The sequence below is a fragment of the Cuculus canorus genome, chromosome 5, assembly GCF_017976375.1.
Source record: "Cuculus canorus isolate bCucCan1 chromosome 5, bCucCan1.pri, whole genome shotgun sequence".
Classification (NCBI taxonomy): Eukaryota; Metazoa; Chordata; class Aves; order Cuculiformes; family Cuculidae; genus Cuculus; species Cuculus canorus.
The window spans coordinates 22267319-22287697 of NC_071405.1; the positions used below are offsets into that span (position 1 = coordinate 22267319).

General features: G+C 39.1%; 1 protein-coding gene and 1 long non-coding RNA gene across 3 annotated transcripts in view; one reads left to right on the forward strand and one right to left on the reverse strand.

Moving 5' to 3' along the window:
• Positions 1-20379, reverse strand: part of LOC128852217 (uncharacterized) — a 38581-nt gene that overhangs the window by 11432 nt on the left and 6770 nt on the right. For both annotated transcript variants that reach the window (XR_008449929.1, XR_008449928.1), the window contains exon 2: positions 15396-15468. This is a non-coding gene — a long non-coding RNA (uncharacterized LOC128852217). The remainder of the gene's footprint in view (positions 1-15395; positions 15469-20379) is intronic.
• Positions 6177-20379, forward strand: part of SPATA7 (spermatogenesis associated 7) — a 38943-nt gene continuing 24740 nt past the window's right edge. Inside the window, exons 1-4 of the mRNA XM_054066720.1 lie at positions 6177-6310; positions 17123-17203; positions 17914-18006; positions 19479-19526. Of these exons, the coding sequence (XP_053922695.1) occupies positions 6283-6310; positions 17123-17203; positions 17914-18006; positions 19479-19526 (250 nt within the window). The 5' untranslated portion in view covers positions 6177-6282. The remainder of the gene's footprint in view (positions 6311-17122; positions 17204-17913; positions 18007-19478; positions 19527-20379) is intronic.

Below are 20379 nucleotides of genomic sequence, written 5' to 3' on the forward strand. Positions count from 1 at the left end.
CTAAGATTTGATTTTTTTTAGCATTTATGAAATGATTCCACAGAAAAATTAAGAGGATTTCATTGCAACAGTTAAGCTTCATACACTCCATTTTGATTTTTGCAATTTTCTTGCCCACAGCTTTTTTTTCACACATAGTTACAAGTTATTAACATGACTAAAATCGCTATTACTTAAGAAACATGCCATGCAAGAGATTTTGTCAGTCTGTTTTCGTCATCTTCCTGAATGCATAAACACACAGGCAATGTCATTACAGTACCTTTTTAAAGGAAAATTAAACTCCCAAACTCTTCCAGCAGGGAATTCCAGCCTGCTTCTAGTAAGGCTGTATTTCATGTTCATGCAGATAAATGTAAAATATATGAAATGAAAATGTATCGCTGTGGAAAATCATAGTATATCTCTATTGTCTTTTGCGGGTGATTCTAAAGTTGCCCTTGAGAATTCCTCTTCTTGACCTCAGCAAAGCTAAAGGAACTTTCTTCAGCACATAGGATTCCATTTGTTCAAATATGTGCATGGATTAATACACTGCCAGGCAATCCTAAGTGTGCTGTAGTAGCTGTGTAGAAGATGGTTGGGCACACAAAATGCCACACTGATATTCTTCTGGCTGCCTGCCACAGGCTGGGCAAACATAGACAATCCATCTCAGCCTAAGCAGGAATAGCTTCACTGGATTTAATGGAGTTGTATCAGTTATATATGTCTAAGCTAAGTCCTAATTTTCTGATATTGACTGAAATATTAAAAATATGTTCATCCTTTTTCTCGTTAATTACTATGAGTAAGCATTTCCATGTAGCACAATAGATAAATCTATTAGAAAATAAAGCATGTCTTATGGCCTAGACAATTGAGTTACGACATTTACATAGTTTTTTCCCTTTAAGATTGCAATTACTCCATTAATTACTGCAGTCTGCATTCTTTAATACCTAAGTAAGTAAGTAATGAGAAAAGAACAGCCTCCAGCAGTCAGCCCTAATAAAGGGCAGTTTTTCACGTACAAGTTTCCTGTCTGCAAACTGTCATGGGAAGAGCAGATAAACAGAAAATGACAGAGGGTAAGAATAAATATAAGCATATCTTGAGTCACCCCAGCTACTAGGTTTTACATTACAACTGAGAACATCTTACACAATTTATAGGGATTGCTTCCTTGGCATATTTAAAAATACTCTTTATCATGGGAATAGTCACATTATAAGACTCTGTGTCTGTATAGATCTGAAGAGAAAGAATAGTTGTACAGAGTACATGTGCACAGCAGTTTCCTTGAAGGGCTTTTGGTAGTAGTGATTCATCCGGCAGGGAAGACATTCTTCTAAGCTGGCTAAATAGTATGGTGGTTTAACATTGTGTTCATAGAAACTTTATGTCATTATATATTCCTGTTGTTCCCTTCATCTTCCTTATCACATTCCTTCTTACTTTAAGTTGGCTCCCTTATTGCATTCTAAATCACAGGGCATTAAAACCAGCAGTTTTTAAGCAGTTTTTAAGACATGGACCATCTCCTCTGAATTGTTTCTGCGTCATCTTTCCCACTGGAGCCCTAGCTTTACAAAAATCTCTGACTACTGCTGCCATACAGACAATTAAAAAAACAACTAAATGCATTGCGATGAAGAAATGGAAAGAGTCTCTATAGCCCTGCCAGAACACATAACTTTCTATCATTTAGAAAGTTGCAATGATATTTCAAGACTGTACGTGATTTTAAGTAACTTGAAGAAACATATCACCAAAGAACATGCAGCAAACATGAGGCAGAAAAGAATCTAGCATTCCTCCTGGAAAAGTATAGGTTTGTTTTGTTTTATTTTTTCTTTTAAATCTATTTCAGTAGTTATTAAGTCTCTTCTTTTTTTCCCCTCACACTAGCTGCATGAGAGCTACTCCAATTGTTCAGCACAAAAATTTCCCTAGTAGGTAGAAAAAAAATCTCAGCCTGTTTTAAGTGCATTTAGAAAGCACTGCCTCCTTTGATCTTTCAGGTAAACATTTTTGTTTACATATAGTCCTAGTAGAAGGGATTGCAAGGTTAATGGTCTGAATGAGCCGTCTGGGGACTGCTGCAAGTCAGTGGCAGCCTGCTACAAGCAGCAGTGAAAGGCGCCACGAGCAGGTGACAAACATGCACCGAGAAAGGGCACTGATGCCAAATAAAATCTCAAGTAAACATGGGAAATTTATTTCCATCATAAAGTACACAGCATGATGAATTTAGGGCTTTTCTAGAATGCTCGTGACTATGGTGTACAGATCTGGTTGTCGGGATGTTTTCTATCTGCATATGTAGGCTTACTTTGATAGATAACTGTAAGGAAAAGTCAGCAAGAATGAAAACCAATAGACTGAAATAAGCAAAGACTCTCCAAAAACCTGCAGAATTGAATTTTCCACTGTACATGCAAACTATTTTTCACAAGAAAGCCAAATCTCACAAATACAGAGTTCTGACATTATGAACAGATCCCTGTCCCAAACGTAACTGTTGAGGTCCTGCCAGATGCAGTTTTTTTCAGAGGAAAATCAGCTTGTCTCTGGGCTAACCATGCAAAAGGAAGTGGGCATCATGTGGGGTATTTCCTTTTTTGAAATCTTTTTCTCTAACAACTTTGTTTCTTCTACAAAAATAAACACTACCCTGGTCTTAAAAATGTTGTTTTGTTGCTGAATACTATTAACTCTACATTTTCACAGCAATTAGGTGTCTGTATTGGATGATAAACAAGGCAGAGGCAGTAGACAAGAAGGTAGTAGTTCTGTAAGTCCATGTTAGGGTAGAGACAGATGCCCATCTACGCTCACAGATATGACTCTCATAATATATTCCTGCTGCTTTTATTCCCACTCAGTGTAGGTGCATTTCAAATCCATGTTCTGTTGTAATGCATTCCAAGGAAAAGAGGAAAATACCCTGCTGACAGCCAACAACATTCCGTGCTGTGTTTCCTCTTTTCAAACTGGGATAGAACAAATCTTACAGGTTTTGTCATGTTATTGCTGCTTCAACGATGGTAGGTAGGCTCTCTGCAGAGATCTGTGTTGTTTATTTCTGTACTTGTTTGGATGGATCAAAGTCCAGGACAGATTCAATTTATGTTAAGGCTTATTTTTATTTAGTACATGTTACAGAACGTCTGGGTTGCTTTTAAATTACAATTAAAATATATAGTCTTTTACAGACCAAAGGGAGGCAAAGGTCAAAGGCCTTTAAGTCGAACTAATTAAAAATACTAAAATTTTTATATGTGTTGCCATCAGAGGTAAAAAATTTCAGATCCAGGACATCTCTAAGATTCTGTGGCTGCTGATTGAGAGGGAACTAGTGGAAATTGCTACATTCCCTCATCGTTGCCTAGAAACCAGGGGAATAGTTGTGATATGTTTCTAAAAACGCTCACTTACAGTTGGATGTTTTAATTACCTACATATTGGAAAAAAAGTATGCGAACAATAGGGAGGAGACTATGAGAAATCCATCATTTGGGTTGGACAGGACAGCCTACTTACTGCATATTAGGTATCACACAGAGAATCCAGGAACTTGAAATTCAGAATTAAGAAAACAAAACAAAAGCAGTATTTTAAAAAATATAAACATATTACCATGAGATGCCCATTTTAAAAAAAAAACAACAACAAACAACAAACAAACTACAACAAAAGCAACCAAAACCAACAACAATACCAAACAAAATAGAGAGAAGTGATTTCTGTAGTGTAGTCTCTGCAGCCAATAGAGAGTGTTACAGCTAACAGTTATGATACCACATCCAGGTTAGAATCTCTCATGCACTTATCTATTACCCTTGGGTATTTGAAATAGAAACTGTTTTAAGATTATTCCTACCTCTACAATCTACAGATTTAAATATTTTGGATTATATAGAAGTCTGAACCAGATACCCTGAAGCACAAGAGCTATGGTAACTAATATCTGAAGCCCTTTCCCCAAATCTCTAATTTCACATGGAATCAAAAATCTGCTTTAGAGAAGAAAAAAAACCAAAATCAAACCAACCAACCAAACAACAACAACAAAAATTTTTGGGTTTGGGACCTTCTGAATTTGTATTTTAATAAAAAAAAAAGAAATCAGAAAGACAAAGGACTGAGGACTGATGGGTTTCTATGGCATGTATTCACTCTCCTGACCTCTCCGCAAAAAACTTGACAGCAACTATATATGGTGATGACAGGGCTGAGTGTTTATGGGTCAGGATCAGAGGGAAGGCCAACAAGACAGATATCACGGTGGCAGTCTGTAACAGACCACCCAACAAGGATGAAGACAAATTATTCTGTAAGCAGCTGGGAGAAGCCTCGTGATTGCTAGCCCTTGTCCTCTTGGGGGACTTAAACCTGCCAGATATCTGCTGGAAAGAGAATATAGCAGCAAGGAAACAGTCTAGGAGGTTCCTGAGGTATCTGTAAGAATAAACTTCCTGACACAGCTGGTGAGGAACCAAGTAGGGAATGCACCCCACTAGAACAGTTGTTTGTGAACAGAGAAGGACTTGAGAGTGATATGATGGCTGGAGGCTGCCCTGGGCTTAGGAATCACAAAATGAAAGAGTTTTTGATGCTTGGAGAAGCGGGGGGGGTGGGGGGGGGGGTGGGGTGGGGTGGGGGTGGGCAGCCTCCAGCCTGACCTCAGGGCCAGGGAAGATTATGGAGCAGATCATCATACGGCACATACAGGGTAACCAAGGTGATCAGGCCCAGTCAGCATGGGTTTAGGAAAGGCAAGTCCTGCCAAACTAATCTGATCTCTTTCTATGACAAAGTGGATAAGGGAAAGGCAGTGGATGTTGTCTACCTAGACCTCAGTAAAGCCTTTGACACCGTTTTCCATAGCATGCTCCTGGAGAAACTGGCTTTTGGTGTCTTGTACAGGCATACTCTTTGCTGGGTGAAAAACTGGCTGGATGATAGAGCACAGAGAGTCGTGGTGAATGGAGCTAAATCCAGTTGGCAGACAGTCATAAGTGGTGTTCCCCAGGGCTCAGTGCTCGTGCCAGCTCTGTTTAATATTGTTATTGATGATCTGGATGAGAGGATTGAGTGCACCATCAGTAAGTTTGCAGATGACACCAAGTTTTGGGGGAGTGTTGATCTGTTTGAGGGAATGAAGGCTCTACAGAGGGATCTGGACAGGCTGGATCAACAGTCTGAGACCAAAAGGGTGGGTTTCAACACGACCAAGTGTTGAGTCTGGCACTTGGGACACAACATCCCCACACAATGCTCCAGGCTGGGAGAAGAATGGCTGGAAAGCTGCCCGGTGGAAAAGGACCTGGGGGTGCTGGTTGACAGCTGGGTGAAAATGAGCCAGCAGTGTGCCCAGGTGGACAAGGAGGCCAACAGCACCCTGGCTTGTATCAGAAATGGTGTGGCCAGAGGACTAGGGGAGTGATCCGTGCCCTTGTACTCAGCACTGGTGAGACCACACCTCAAATACTGTGTTCAGTTTTGGGCCCCTCGCTACAAGAAGGATGTTGAGGTTCTGGAGTGTGTCCAGAGAAGAGCAAAGAAGCTAGAGAAGGGGCTGGAGGACAAGTCTTATGGTGAACAGCTGAGGAAGCTGGGGTTGTTTAGCCTGGGGAAGAGGAGGCTGAGGGAAGACCTTAATACTACAACTGCTTGATGGGAGATTGTAGAGGGGAGGGTGTTGGTCTCTTTGCCCAAGTGACAGGTGAGAGGATGAGAGGGAATGGCCTCAAGCTGTGCCAGGGCAGGTTCAGATTGGACATTTGGAAAAAATTCTTCACTGAACGGGTTGTCAGGCGCTGGCAGAGGCTGCCCGGGGAGGTGGTGGAGTCACCGTCCTTGGAGGTGTTTATAAGACAAGTAGGTGCGGCGCTTGGGGACCTGGTTTAGCGGTGGACTTGGCCGTGAGAGGCTTAGGGTTGGACTTGATCTTAAAGGTCTTTTCCAACCAAAACGACTCTGTGATTCTCTGACTTCTGCCAAGATACCAGACTTCGATAATCCAGGCAGTTTTCACCGACCAGGCAGGACTCGCCGGCCGCATCGCTCCGCTCGCAGACACCGAGGGGCCAAGCCGAGGGGCGCCCGCAGCGCCTCCCCCCGCCCGCAGGGGGCGCCCCTCGCGGAGAGGCCGGGGCGCCCCGCACTCCTCCCCCCCGCGCCGGGCCCGCGGCTCGTGGCCATGGTAACGCCGCGCCCCGCCCCGCCCCGGCACAGCGCAGCGCAGCGCAGCCGGGCCTGAGCCGCCCGGGCCCGGGCGGGAGTGTGGAGCTGCGGATGGAGAGCGGCGGCGGGACCAGCCCAGGTGCGGGGCGGAGGGGCTCGCGGGGCGGGGCGGGGCGGGAGCCGCCCGTGGCGCTCGGGGCTCGGGGCCGAGAGCGGGGCCTGCTGGCCGGGGCCCTGCGGCGCTGCAGGCAGAGCCCCCGGGAGGCTGTGATCCTCCTCGGGACGCGGCCCGCGGCCGCCCCGTTCCTAGGGTTGGATCGGGAGCAGCGGTGGGGGGTGCCTCGTTTCCGAGGCCTGTGCCGTTTGGAAACAACATTTTTTTCTTCTCTGCAACTGGTATTAATGGGTTATAGTCTTTTTACCTTGCATGACGTGTGGCGTTTGGATGTAGAGCCAAGTTTTGTTTGGTTTGGTGGAATTTTAATGCAAGGGTAGTTGAAAAATAAAATACTGGGCTGCATCAAAAGCAGCGTGGCCAGCAGGGTGAGGGAGAGGATTCTGTCCCTCTGTCCCTCTCTTGTGAGACCTCATCTGGAATACTGTGTCCAGTTCTGGAATCCTCAAGAAGGATATGGAGCTGTTGGAACGGGTCCAGAGGAGGCTGCGAAGATCATCAGAGGGCTGAAGCACCTCCCATAGGAGGACAGGCTGAGAGAGTTGGGGTTGTTCAGCGTTGAGAAGAGAAGGCTCCGAGGAGATCTTACAGCGACCTTCCAGTACCTGAAGGGGCTACAGGAAAGCTGGAGAGGAGCTAGTTACAAAAGTCTGTAGTGATAGGACTAGAGGCAATGGGTATAAACTGGAGAGGAGCAGATTTAGACTAGACATAAGGAGGAATTTCCTCATGCTGAGGGTGGTGAGACACTGGCACAGGTTGCCCAGGGAAGCTGTGGCTGCCCCATCCCTGAAGGTGTTCAAGGCCAGGTTGGATGGGGCCTTGGGCAGCCTGATTTAGCGACAGTGGGTTGGAACTAAATTTAAGGTCCCTTCCAACACGAACTATTTGATGATTCCACTTAAAAGCTTTGAAGCTCATATAAAGTGATTCTTTACCCATATTTGACCAGCCATGAGCTGCTCTTGTCCTCTGTTCCTAACAGTAATCTCAGGGGCATTTGTCATTGATGATAAAACAGGGTGTAAACATGTAACAATGTTGCACAAGCCAACTCTGTCTCTTGGAAAATACCTAAAATATTTTTAGATCTGAACTGGATGGTATGCATAATGTAAGACAATGGTAGGAATTATTCCATGCTGTGCTGTAATTCAGAATCATACATCGCTGCACAAGGCCAGATCCTCAGAGATAACGTTATGCTATCATTTTACATCTTGGTGTCAGTTCCAGTCTTAGCGATAGTGACAGATATCACTGCAGAAGATGTCTGATACCAAAGTAGAGTTTGAACATGAATTCTAATACTACATGGGAATATGAAATTCAGAACAAAAGCTAGTATCTCATGCATCTGATTTTTATGCTGTCTTGGAGCGTGAAGGCAATCTTATTACCTATTTATCTTTTTTCTGACTGTTCTAATTTTTATTTTCAAAATATTTTTATAGACAATCAGAAAATGTGGTCATGGTCAGTTGCCCATAAAATGAGAGTATATAGACTGCAAGATCTAAATTTTATTCAGACTGCAGCAAGCTTTGCGTGAATGACTCCTGTATTTAAAATAAGAATAGTTCACAAGTAGGAAAGAATGAGTGTGCGTGTGTTTACATGGGAAGCTATTACTTATCTGCATAGGAGGTTATCACAGAGTCAGTAGTGTGTGAACGGACAGCCCAGTGTCTAGTTTCACAGGCACACAGGAAGAATCCTTACAGGCAACAGGGATTAGCGCAGGCAGAGATACTAATTCCATATGGTGAGCTAGCCTAGAAACCTGTGTGCCTGAACAAACTTGGCAGAACAGAGACTGGATTGTGTGCAGTTTCTGAAAGAGGCAGAATACATCATATTGTATTTTCTCCATGAGACAGTTTTATTCACGCACTGTCTAGCCAAAACATTATTACAGATGAGGTGGGATACCCTACTTCGTGTGCTAATGTACTCCGTGCAAAGTTTGTGGCCTCATCATTTTAAAGAAAGAAACAAAATTTTATACTTGTTTTGTATCGGGGTTTCTGTTTTGTCTAGTAAGGACACTAGGGGAAAATAAGTGTTGTTTATTATTCTCTTTTAATATATTGAGCTATATAGGATTTGCATGCAAATCTTTTCAAAGTTCAAATAAGGATGAGATTTTTTTCCCCTATAAAAATACTGAAGAATTAATCTTTTATGTTTTTCCTAATTCTAGGCATAAACCTCCAAGTTATTTATTGTAGTAATTTCAGGAGTCAGTTAATGCAGTCACATATTTATAGTATGGCCTCAAATAATCTGAATGCTGTAATTCTAAACCAGCTTTGTTGTTTAAATCTATTCTTCTGCATTGGACTTTTTAATTGCCACAGCCAGGGATAGGCACATACCTCAACAGCAATGGTATGATATGAAGGTTGTTAATGAGTGGCACGCATTTGTGTCACTTTTATCTTACAGTGGTGGGGAAGTCATCATCATTGCTGCAAGGAGACTGTTGTTAGGTTTAGGCAGTTTGCACAGGCTTCAAGGGTTCTAAAAGAAAGTTAAAATACTTGCCGTATTTACAGACAATACAACTTCTTTAATTTTTTCATGCATTGTGGGAAATCCTTGCACTAATCTGAGTGGAGCTGGAAGGATGTTAGCACAGATTTGTGACTTTTGAGCTCCTTTTTTTTCCTTTGTGTTCCTTCATTTGCCGCTTGAACAAACATCTTTAAAGCATAAGCATTAGTATGGTTATATTAGTTCAGTTTTTCAGAAGCTGATGTTGCCTTCATCCAGCAGGGAAGCTGAAGAAGAGTCTATTTGAATTTTCGAAGAAGGAAGGGAGGGTCAGAAGTTACATTTGAAAAATAACAGTACATTTTAACTGAAGTTGGGAAGATAGTCACCATCCTTAATTTTTTACCGAATTAAAACTTCGGGTTAGTAGATCGCTTAAACCTGTCCCTAATGCGGCTGTTCATCAAATAGTTTATTAAGAGAGCTTTAGTCACTTAATGTAACTAATCCCATCTCCATTCAGCAAATATTTTAAATTTGTAATAGGACTTAAATACTTCATTGGTGCCATTTCGTTGATGATTTCTTGCATGCTTCTAGTGAAATATGTGCTAAAGTCATTAGGATTCAAATAATTAACCCTACTAGCTTTTTGCTCTACATCCCACAATTTTCTCTGAAGCACAGTGGATCAAGATTTTGTTACTTGTCATTCTGAGCGAGGTTGGCTGTGCCTTCGAGTTTTGCTAGTGTATCTTTCAGTTCAAAATATGAGAGGGTGAAAGTCATAACTTTAATGGAAAGAGACTTCTAGGCACAAATTATAATAGCAATTCCTAAACTGTGATACGAGTATTAACAGTTGTACTTATACCACTTAAAAGTTGTGAATGGTTACTTCTGGAACACCAGTCCTTATGCCTGCTTTCAGAAAATCGGAAACTGCTGGTGGCATTGCTAACTGTAGAGGTGCTGCCCAAGCAAATGGCAGTGGGACTGACAAGTTAATTTGTCTCTGCCTGCAATTTGGATAATAAGATGTGCTTGTGACAGAGCTGTTTGTTTCTCCATTTAGGCTGTGAATAGAATAACCTTAATCCAAAACTTCCCTTATTGGTCTTATGATGCCTGTATCTGGGAAAACATTTTTCAAGAGCTACTTCATCAAGTATGACTCAATTAGCACGTTTTAAGGCTACCCTATACTACTATTTAATTAGTTTTTTTAAAATGTATCAGAGGAAGTTTTGATTCTTGAAACAAGTATAGTTTTGGTTGAATGGTTTTAGTTCATGCAGAATAGTTTTAGATTATTAGTAGTAAGGGACTGAGAGACCTAATTCTTAGACATTAGGAGGAGGTGTGAAGAAGAGCTTTTGTGTAATCCAGTGTAGTAAGTGTATAAATAGCACCCATCTAATTAATGGCTTAGAAGATTAGGTATAGTGGCTAGGTCAGGGAGTGATACATTACATCACTTTCATCATATTTTGGAACATTTAGGACTTTTATTTCAAAACCAGGGTATTGTAGGTTCTTGGGGCTTTATTAATCAAGTTTTGCTTTAGAAGATGTAGAAAATAACGACTTTTATTTTTTCTTTCTCTGGTGGATTCTGCCAGTTTTTACTAAATGTTAAAGATAATTCTGTTAAAGCCAGCTTCACATCTAAGACTTTTAACTCTCAGAATTGATGGGAGTTTTGTTATCACTGAAACCAGAAATGGGTCCAAGGGGCTTCTGTTGCACTTGCATGAACAGGAAAAAAAATACAGGTGTGATTATGAAGTGCTCGCTTCTGGCCCACAGTTACTTTCAAATAAAATGGAACACTATCAGTGGATTCATTAATGAGCTACATCTGAAGTTGTGTTTGAAGGTCTCTTGTGATTCCTTAGGAGCTGCAGTGGAAAGCAGTGGAAAGTTGCCGTATTTTAACCTGTTCTCCTGAAAAAGTAGTCTGTGAGTGGGTCGCTGCTCTCTGCCAGCTTTTTCGTCTTTCTAGTTCTGCATCAGTTAGCCAACTTCACCCAGCTGTGAGTAAAAAGTAGGAACCTTACTGGTACGCGCATCAGTGGCTAGGTAGGAGAAACCCCAACAAATTAACATACATTTCTTAAAGAAATTTAAATCTTTAATTAATTAATTTTAATTTTAATTAATTTAAATCTTTCTGTTCTTTGTCTGTTCCTACATATGCAATTGAAGGATGAGCAAGGGTAGTCAGCCAAGGATAAGCAGTCAGAGAAGCTTAAACTGGATGACCAATTATAACACCCGTAGCACCTCATCAGCCACCACTGAGCAAGTAGGGAATGTTAGGATGTTAGAGTGAGGGGGGAGGACTGCAGATAAGGACAAGTCAGCAAGTTAGGAAAATTGAAAGGAGTTTTGGGAGTACATTAGGAAGATAGAAGTCCCATGAGTAGGAAAGTGAGCCTTATTAGTAGTACTACTGTTAGAGTATCCTATTACTCTTTTTTTGGTAAGTAAGGAAAGTATATCTCATCATGCAAATATAAAATAAATATATAATTACTTGTTATTTAATTAAATTTAGTTTAAATCCAGTGTGGGTTTTTATAATCCATCTCTTTATAACCTATGTCTTAATTTACTTCATGATAGTGATGTTTTCTCTGTGTATTTCTGGGTTGTATTCATACACACAGTTATTTCTGTAGCATGAAGAGTTAATGAGTACTTTGATTTAAAAATTCTCATAGTAATAGAAAGGGAGGAACCTACGTTTCCAGTCCTAATTTCATTCCTTTAAATATGACCAGTCTTTTCAGAACTGTTAGGTTAGATACTTGAAGGAGTTTCCATCACTACTCCTAATGATTTCACAGAGATTATTTAAACCAGTTCTGTTCCCTCCTCAGCATTTGCACAGTGTTAGTGCTGTCAGGTACTGTTAGTGTGTACAGATACAGAAGAAGGAATTCATAGCAGGAAACCTACTGAAAAAAAACAAACATTAAACTGTCAAGTAGAATAAAGATGGTAGTGCTAAAGCACCCTTAACTTCAGCTAAACTCACAGCACCACCCCTGTTCTGCATGTAGTTGCCGCAATTACCTACTTGGACAAAGGTGTCTCACTATCTGTTTTTGGTTTAGAGCATTGGGAGGTTAGGGAAGAATAGAAGAAGGAAGAGCTCGTGATGGTAGGTGGAAAAGGCAACATCACCAAACCTTTGCAAACTAGGATAGAGTATTTGCAAACTAGGATAGAGTATTTGGATAGAGTATTTGCAAAGCATTTGTCAGCTTGGGTTGAGTGTTCTTATCAGCCTCAGGGAGATAAATTCCTGCATCTCATACATATCCTGCAATTCTAGTCCATTATAGGCAGAGATGCTTCGCACGTTTCCAGCTGAGAAGTGGTCACTATGCAGCCAAGAGTGCCAGAGTCTTGGAGCCACCGGAAAAAAAAGTGCACAAAAGGGTTAGTGCCTTGGCTGAGTGATGACAGTTGGGGAGACACAAGGTCTTCATCCACCTGGGGCTGAGGGTTGTTTGAACCCAAGCCAAGATCTAGGAGCTGCTCTTAGGAAAATACAGGGTTCACACATCTCTACACAGTGAAATAGAGGTTTTGTGTCTTGCAGTGCTGGATTTGGATACTTGTATCCAATATTGCATGTAAGTTCCCTGTATTGTTTATGGATTATCTTTTAAATAACAAGTCTTGGTAGTAAGTGTAACCTGAATGACTTTTTTTTCCCCCGTGTTTTTGTTTTGCCCTGAAGCGCAGTTTTTTTCTAAAAATAGCAAGTCTAATACTTGCGTTTAAAATCCTTCCTATGACAATATTGAAAGACTAGGCTTCTTTCCAGTACATATTCACGTTTCAAATCTGGAACGGCTGTAGAAAAATAATTTCCATAAATTCTGCATATCCACTAACAACTAGGAAACAAAGTAACAAATATAAAACAACCAATTTCCGACATTTTTAAGGCAGTAAAATTATAGATAAAGATAGGATGCTTTTAAATGAAAATGAAAAGATAATTTAAACAAAATATCCTAAAAATATTCTGGAATAATTTAACTTACTTACCTTATGTACTAGCTGGAAAGAGTTACAGAAAAGGGGTTTTAATTTTTTCTGTTCTTTGTTGTGTAGTACTACACTCTTGCAGGGAAAGCCCACAACAGCAAATAGAAGCATTATTAAGGAACTGATAGATCCAATTAATTTTTTGAGAAGGATTTCATTTGTATGCTCTCTGTACTTCAGAAGAACACTGTAAGAATCCTGATTTTATATTCAGTGCGGACAGTCCACTTGAGTCTATGAGGAACTGTATGTTTAGATCACATACTTACATGTGTAGTATATCAAAGATAGGAGTCCATTATATGCCTCAGTTTCTGAGGTTTAAATCTCAGAAAATAATTTTATTTAGTTTAAAAAATTATCTCTAAGAAGTATATTTACATAGACTTTCTGTTTGTGACTGGAAGTTCTTATTATAAGAAGTACAAAGAGGGCATTTTATTAAGGAAACTAATTTACTGCCAAAGCCGCTATAGTCCTCAAAGTATGGAGATCAATTCTGCTAAGGCAAGTTCAGACAAGCACACATATTCCTAAGTAATTTAAGTACTATTGAAATCAGTAAAAAAATTTTCACTGAAAAATTCTCAGTTGCGTGCGTGGGGTTTTGAAAAAAAGAGGCAAAGTAGCCAGAATGCGTACCACTTTCACTCTGCTCACAGTCCTAAACCAATGCAGCCTCTGTCACTCCCATTGCTATCCATGTGCTCCTTTTATTATGCTTTGTAGTTATGTCCTTTTGTTGGGTTTGTATATGGTTGCTATGTAATTTGCTGAAAAGCCCACCTTCTCCTTTAAAATTCTCTTTAAATATCCAAGCCTTCAATTTAAGTTTAGACTCTGCTATTGTGCAAGTAACTTTGAAAACACAGACTGAATTTAAACAAATACTTATTCAAGTTAGTAGACAACCTGAAATTATACTTGAACATTTGAATATTAACCATTTCTACCTCACTGCAGTTGTTTTTGTAGAAACAGTACAATACATCAGATATTCCCCACATACCAAATCCTCCTGTTTCGCCTCTGACATTAGCAACATATTTCTTAGTTGGAAATAATTGATGCTATAAAAAGTGAGTTTCAGTTTCAGACTGAAGATATAGGGAGGATATTGTAAGTTGAATTCAGTGTAGAAACAATACATTTGATGGAATGTCTACGTGAAAAAGACTAAGGTCCTATGGAAACAAAGGTTTACTTATTCTTTGCCTCTTCTGTTTTCAATCATGTAAAGCATTATTTCAGCCAAATTGATGTCTTTGACAACCCTTTTCTGTGATAAATTTTCTACGTGTTTTGTGAAAACAGGCGTTTCACAGAAAGCAAGTCTCAGTGCCCCCATTGATGATGAACAGGCTACAAAAATATCTCAGTCCCTTTATTTGGCACAGGAGTCAGAGAGTGTAGGAGCACCGTGAGACAGCATGGGGAGAACCATAGGAAGCCTTCATCACAAGTTCTGTTTATGGAAATATTTTAAAATGGAAGACTGTTCTGTTCTTTAATTGAAGCTATGAAGAAAATGTGCAGTTTGCCAGGATAGAGTCCCCAGAATCTTAACTAGATATTAAAAAAAAACCCAAACAACAAACCCTGTTCCGCCTAAACTTTGCTGTCAAGGAAGTGTTCTAAACTGCAAGAAAATATAACTTGTTAATGGTGTGAAAGCTTTCAACATCCAGGTACTAGTGGGGCTGCAACCCTGACGTTTCAAGGGTATTGTAAAGCCTGAGAAGCCAGGAACACTTTTAGTCAAGGTCCACTTCCCAGAAAATGGGTCTGTTTTGTAATGGCATAGGCATTTCCTGGGAGTGTTCAGAGGTAGTGTGGGAAGAACTGAGTAGTGGTGTTGCCCTGCGATAACGGGACTTGAGTTGCAAATCCAGCAGGTTGGATTGGGGACTTGAAACTTTTCCCCAGTAGCACAGAAGTTGTGGCATGGAGGAGGAACTGAGGTCTGGGAAGACAGCACGTGGGACATGAGTGCCTCCATGAAGACCATGGACACACCACTATTTGTCAGTGATGTGCTTTCAGTGTCTTTGGGACATCTGCAAATTGGGGATTTCTGTATGGACTGAGGGTGATTTCTGCACTGTTTGTGTGTCCGTAATTGAAACAGACACTGAAATATTGTTCTTTCTCTCTCCTCACCTTTTCTGACAATTTTTCCTGCCTGTGAAATAATGATGCTGGGTGGGCAGGGGTTAGGAGCTGACTTCTTTTTCTCCCTCCCCGCTCCCCCTCACCTTCAGCTTGATACAGTTTAACTGTAATGAACAGGAACAGTAGATACAGCCGTTATTTCAATAGAGCTTGTCCATATGCCATCTGCTGGTCATGCAAGGCAAGTGAACATTTCAAAATTGTCTGGTATTGTAGTGCTGAACAGATGCATCTCCAGTTGGATACAGTAAAAGCAACAGGTTTCCAAGAGTCTCTGATCATCCTTAACTCAGGACAAAGTCATTTAGCTTACCTGAAGAGAATCAGCTGTAGTTATAGCAATGTCTCAGCTTTTTTAAGATGTCCATGCTTAGCTTTCTATGGTTCTGACAAATGAAATAAAATTAATTAGAGGTGGTGGTGTGAATGCTTATCTAACAGTATTACATGTATCTCCTTCTCCACTCATTACTGGTCTCCACTGGGTCGTTGAGCCATTGACCACAACTCTTCGAGTGCGACCATCCAGCCAATTCCTTATTCACCAACATGATGCACCAAGTAGTCCATCCACCATAGCCATAGCTCTCCAATTTATTGACCAAAATATTGTGCAGGACAGTGTCAAATGCTTTGCACAGTATTTTAATTTTATTTATTTCCTTAAGGTACTTTTTGGTGCTTCCTAAACTATTCTTAGTCACGTGAAATTTAGTACAATATGTCTTTTTATAAGGCCTTTGGGGAAATTATAATAAAACATTGTTAAAGGAATTATTTGTTTTGCAGTGATCTCTACTGATTGTCTGAAGCAATGTTAGCCATCCTGTACAATGTGCTGTCGCGCTTTAAATAGAGCTATAGAATGGAGTAGTTATGTGTGTAATTGCAATAGTATCCTCATCTGATGAAGCGTGGAAAGCTGGAGGTGTGACCAGTAAGTGTCGAGCAGTGGAGTTACTGCCCCAGAGCTGTAGTGCTTCCAGTTGCTAGGAAGCACTTATGTGGTGGTTGTAGACTCTTGAACTGACAGATGAGAAGTGGGATGGGAATGAGAAGACCATATGGACCTTGATAGTATTAATAAATTTTTAGAAATGGGCTGTACATTTTTTAATAGATGTTTAACTGATATTTTTTAATTGATGTTGGTCTATTTACTCTCTTAAAGAAGACTTGTTTTGTTTTACTTTACACGTTAGGCAGGGTTTTGGATGCCTTAACGGAATGCTTTGTTTACACTAGCATTTGTAGTAGTAGTATATATCCTGTTAATGTTTGTTCTAAAAGTGTTGCAGTTTCTTAATTAATTAATTCAGGTGCACGTTTTTAAGTTGTAGATTGCATTTCAGACTGTGGTTGTGAGCCTGACAGTAGAGCATTACTTTCAAGAAGATTCAGAGCTTTAAATTAATATTCTTTTTTCAGAGCAACTGGTTGTTTAAGTTTTGTCAGTATCTACTCTTTGAGTTCCCAGTCTATCAAACTGCCAGAAGAGTGAATGGCAAACCAGATTTTTTTAATAGTGTGTTCTCTTTGATAGGATGAATTTTCACACAAGTGTAATTAACTTCTTTGCATCTGTTAAATTTGTATTTTAGTATAATGCTAACCGCAGTTGTGTTCTGTGTACAGAATGTTTGTCGTGTTAGTCATTTGACATAACAATAAGATTCTATCAATAGAACTTTAAAACAAACTGTAGGTTAGCATAGGTATAAACCTGTGGCCATATCTCTATGCAGTTTAATAACCAATACAAAGTTCAGGTTAAAGCATTCTAGTGATCTGATCTGCTGTTTAACTTGCTGAACAAGTGAAAGCACTACCATTGTATCTTGATGTATAGATTAAGTTGCTTAACTGCACTGTTGCATTTTGGTAATAACATAACATTTAAATAAGACTTTTTTCCTCTGTCAAAAAGGTTCACAACTGTTTCTGACTTATTTGGAGAAAGATTCTCTACTTAATCTTGTCTGTAAAAGTATGCTTTTACTTTTTTTTTAACTTTTGGTTTTGTTTGACATTTTGTTAAAGTGCGTGAATACCCAACTGGTGTCATTCCTAGATGTGGTCCAGCAAGTCCATTTAAAGGACACTTAAGTACTAAAAGTAATGGTAAGTAATGTGTGCTTTCATCAGAATATTGACATGGTTCATGTTTTGTGAATTAATTGTTTTTATGAATAAAACTTTTGCATTGTGCTTAATTGGTGAAGTTTAATAGTACTTATGTTTAGTATGCATTACTCATTTGAGGAGTAAGTTTAGCCTTGACACTATCTAGATACAAACAGTTAGCAAGATCTTGACTTTGAATATATCTATAAAGATGTAACATCTGTATTAGCTGATATATATATATACACACATATATATACATATATATATATATATATATATGGTTACTATTTAAAAGATATATGGTTACTACTTAAAAGAGCCCATGAAGTTAAACATATTACTTTACAGTCAGTAGTTTACATGGGCTAGTATGGTATATATTGCTGTGCCATATTGCCAGAGAGATGTTTTTTGCCAGAGAGAGCACGGACGGAAGGAACAGGAATTTTCCATGCTGAGGTTTTCATAGTCCGACTTCAGCCACCTCTGTTGCAATTTATTGGGTTGGTGACTCAGTGGGGAAATAATAAAAAGAGACAGAATGCTTGTATGTGATAGTAGCTGGTAAAGAAGAATGAGTAAAGAACTTAAGCACACAGTAATTTGAAGTTGATGACTCCGAATTGCAGTTAATAACTGCTTAACATTTTAGTATTTTTGTGCCTGCCTTTATAACTTTCATTTATTAATTTTTAATCTTACAGCTTTCTGCATTGATTCTTCTCAAACTCTAACTAAGCAATATCTGATAAGAGATCACATGATGTTTCATTACAACAGAATCCTTTCAGCCAAAGGTAAAAATGTGCGAATGTCAGTGAACTTTCTGCCCACAGATTTAGCTCATTCTCTCAGAATAGGCTGCTATCAAGAGGGAATTAACTAGATTGTAGGAAGTGTAATTTTCTCGCTATTTCTTACTCAGACTGATGTTAGCAAGGAGGTATGGCTGCTATTTAATAATAATTTTGTATTATTGAGATTGGAAGTTTTGTATGAAAACCTTTTCCTTAAGTGTTTACCAAATGTACTACCTTACTTTTAGGGTACTTTGTGCTGTATTCTCCTTTTGATGAAATAACAACTATGGAATAATATGCTAAACTGAAAATCCCAGAGATAGTAACAATGACAAACATACAGAATTTATTTTAGGAATGAAGGCAGGATATTTCCAATTAAACTCAGACCATTATGTCTTTTTTTAAATAAAAAAATGTTCATTGTCTTTTGTTCATGTAGCAGTTAACGGTATTGGCAAGCTTTAAGGACTTTGAAAATTGCCCCATGTGTTTGCAAATGTGAAAATATTTTTACTAATCTCTATTATTGAGCATTACAAATATATGGGGGTTTGCACATATTTTAGTGTTAAAAGATACTTGTGTTTATCAAAAGACAAATGTGAAATCTGGAGCCTATTGAACTTATACATATGTTTGTATGTTTCTTAATTATAGTGAGATCCTTACCAAAAAATTTTTAAATTTAGGAATGTGTGTTTAGTCCACTGTGGATTGAGGATACCTTGTATAGCAGCCAAAGGTTTTTTTTTTAAGGTCATGTAAGGAGTATGAAGTACTATGTTTAAAAAGTTAATATTGTGTATAGAGCTAAGAAAAGTCTGTAGATAGTTGTTAATGTTGTTTAGAGTTCACAGCCTCTTTTCATTCTTTATGGCATAAACTTGTCATGGGGATCTCAGTCCTAGACAGATTAAGGTTATGACTTGGCAGGTTGTCCTGAGTATTTAAATTAAATGCGTGCAAGTTTTCCAAGAGTTATGGAATACATGCTGTTTGAACGCCTCCCAAAGCATTGCATAGTCTTTTTGTAGTTATTTTTAGAAATAGGTTTGGAGGTGGTTTGGCTGATTCTCTTCATCATCCCTCCTTTTCTTAAGGTTTGCTTTAGAGAGGTACACTGAGGCTTTGAGTTCTGCCAGAGTCCATGCTCACATGTATACTGTTATCTCACAGAAGATAGCATCAGCACAAAATATATACAACTCTTTATTAAGAAATCTTCATTTAAGTGATGATTCTTCCTTCAGATACATATTTTACTTCAACATCTTTGCTATTCTCCTGCTGTAAGAATATCAACATAATACCATAAATACACAAGCGTATTTTAAAATAGAGAAGAATTGTTGTGTTCCAATTAATGTAATCTTTGTTCTGTGATGGTTTATTGCTATTTTTTTCTAGCCGGCACAAATAGTAAGTAAATATTGAATCGCTCACATTTGTTTTTCTCTGATTTTCAGCAGCTGTAGACTGCTCAGTGCCGAAAAGTAGGTTGACCAGCATCAAATGTAAGTATTTCTCATACATTAGTTCTGCAAAATTAACTTAACAAAACAAAAGAGCTGGAGGAATAGAAGAGTAACAGTAGAATATAAATAACCCTTTGTTAAGCCTTAATGTATCTGCTTGTCTCTTTATCTTTTCACATCATCCTCCAGCTTTTTTTGTAAGAAACTGCAGTGAATGTAATGCTAGTGAAGTGGGCCTAATCCGTCAGCGATTACCTGTGCTTAGAATCACAACTGGGCTAGCTTGGGATCCTTTTCATCCACACAGTTAATGTATCACATCAGAGAATTGCAGCATTTTGTCCTTTCTTGTGAAAAGATGCAAACTTGATCTTTCAAGAAGACAGCTTACTAAAGTCAGGTCAAGAGTAGTTTGGGCAATGTGAGCACCTGGGAACCAGGACTAAAACTTCTTGTTCCATTTCACGATAAACAGAGCCAGTTACAAGTACACAGCCTCACAGCCTGGATTAAACTGCAGTTACTTTTTCTGCACATTGTCTCATTTCTTAACACTGTTTGAAGATATCAATACTGTAGCCGTACTTCAGTGTTAGCTGAAAAGCAATGCTTTCAAATCATTGTTTAGTATTCCATAAATCAAAGTATACCAGTCAAATGAGATAAATAGCAGCTGATTGTTAAAATAACAAAGATATATTTCTGTTATCTATCTGTCTTTTTCTCTTACATAACTAGAGAAAGTTCTTTTTTTTTTTTCTCTAATTCAGTAATTAACTACAACTGCTGCGATACTGGAGAAAATTCAAGTATTCTTTCAGGATGGAAAGATAAATCTTCCAAGGACAGAATACTTTGTGGTTAGTCTCAAATCCAGTTAAGCCAGAGTGAT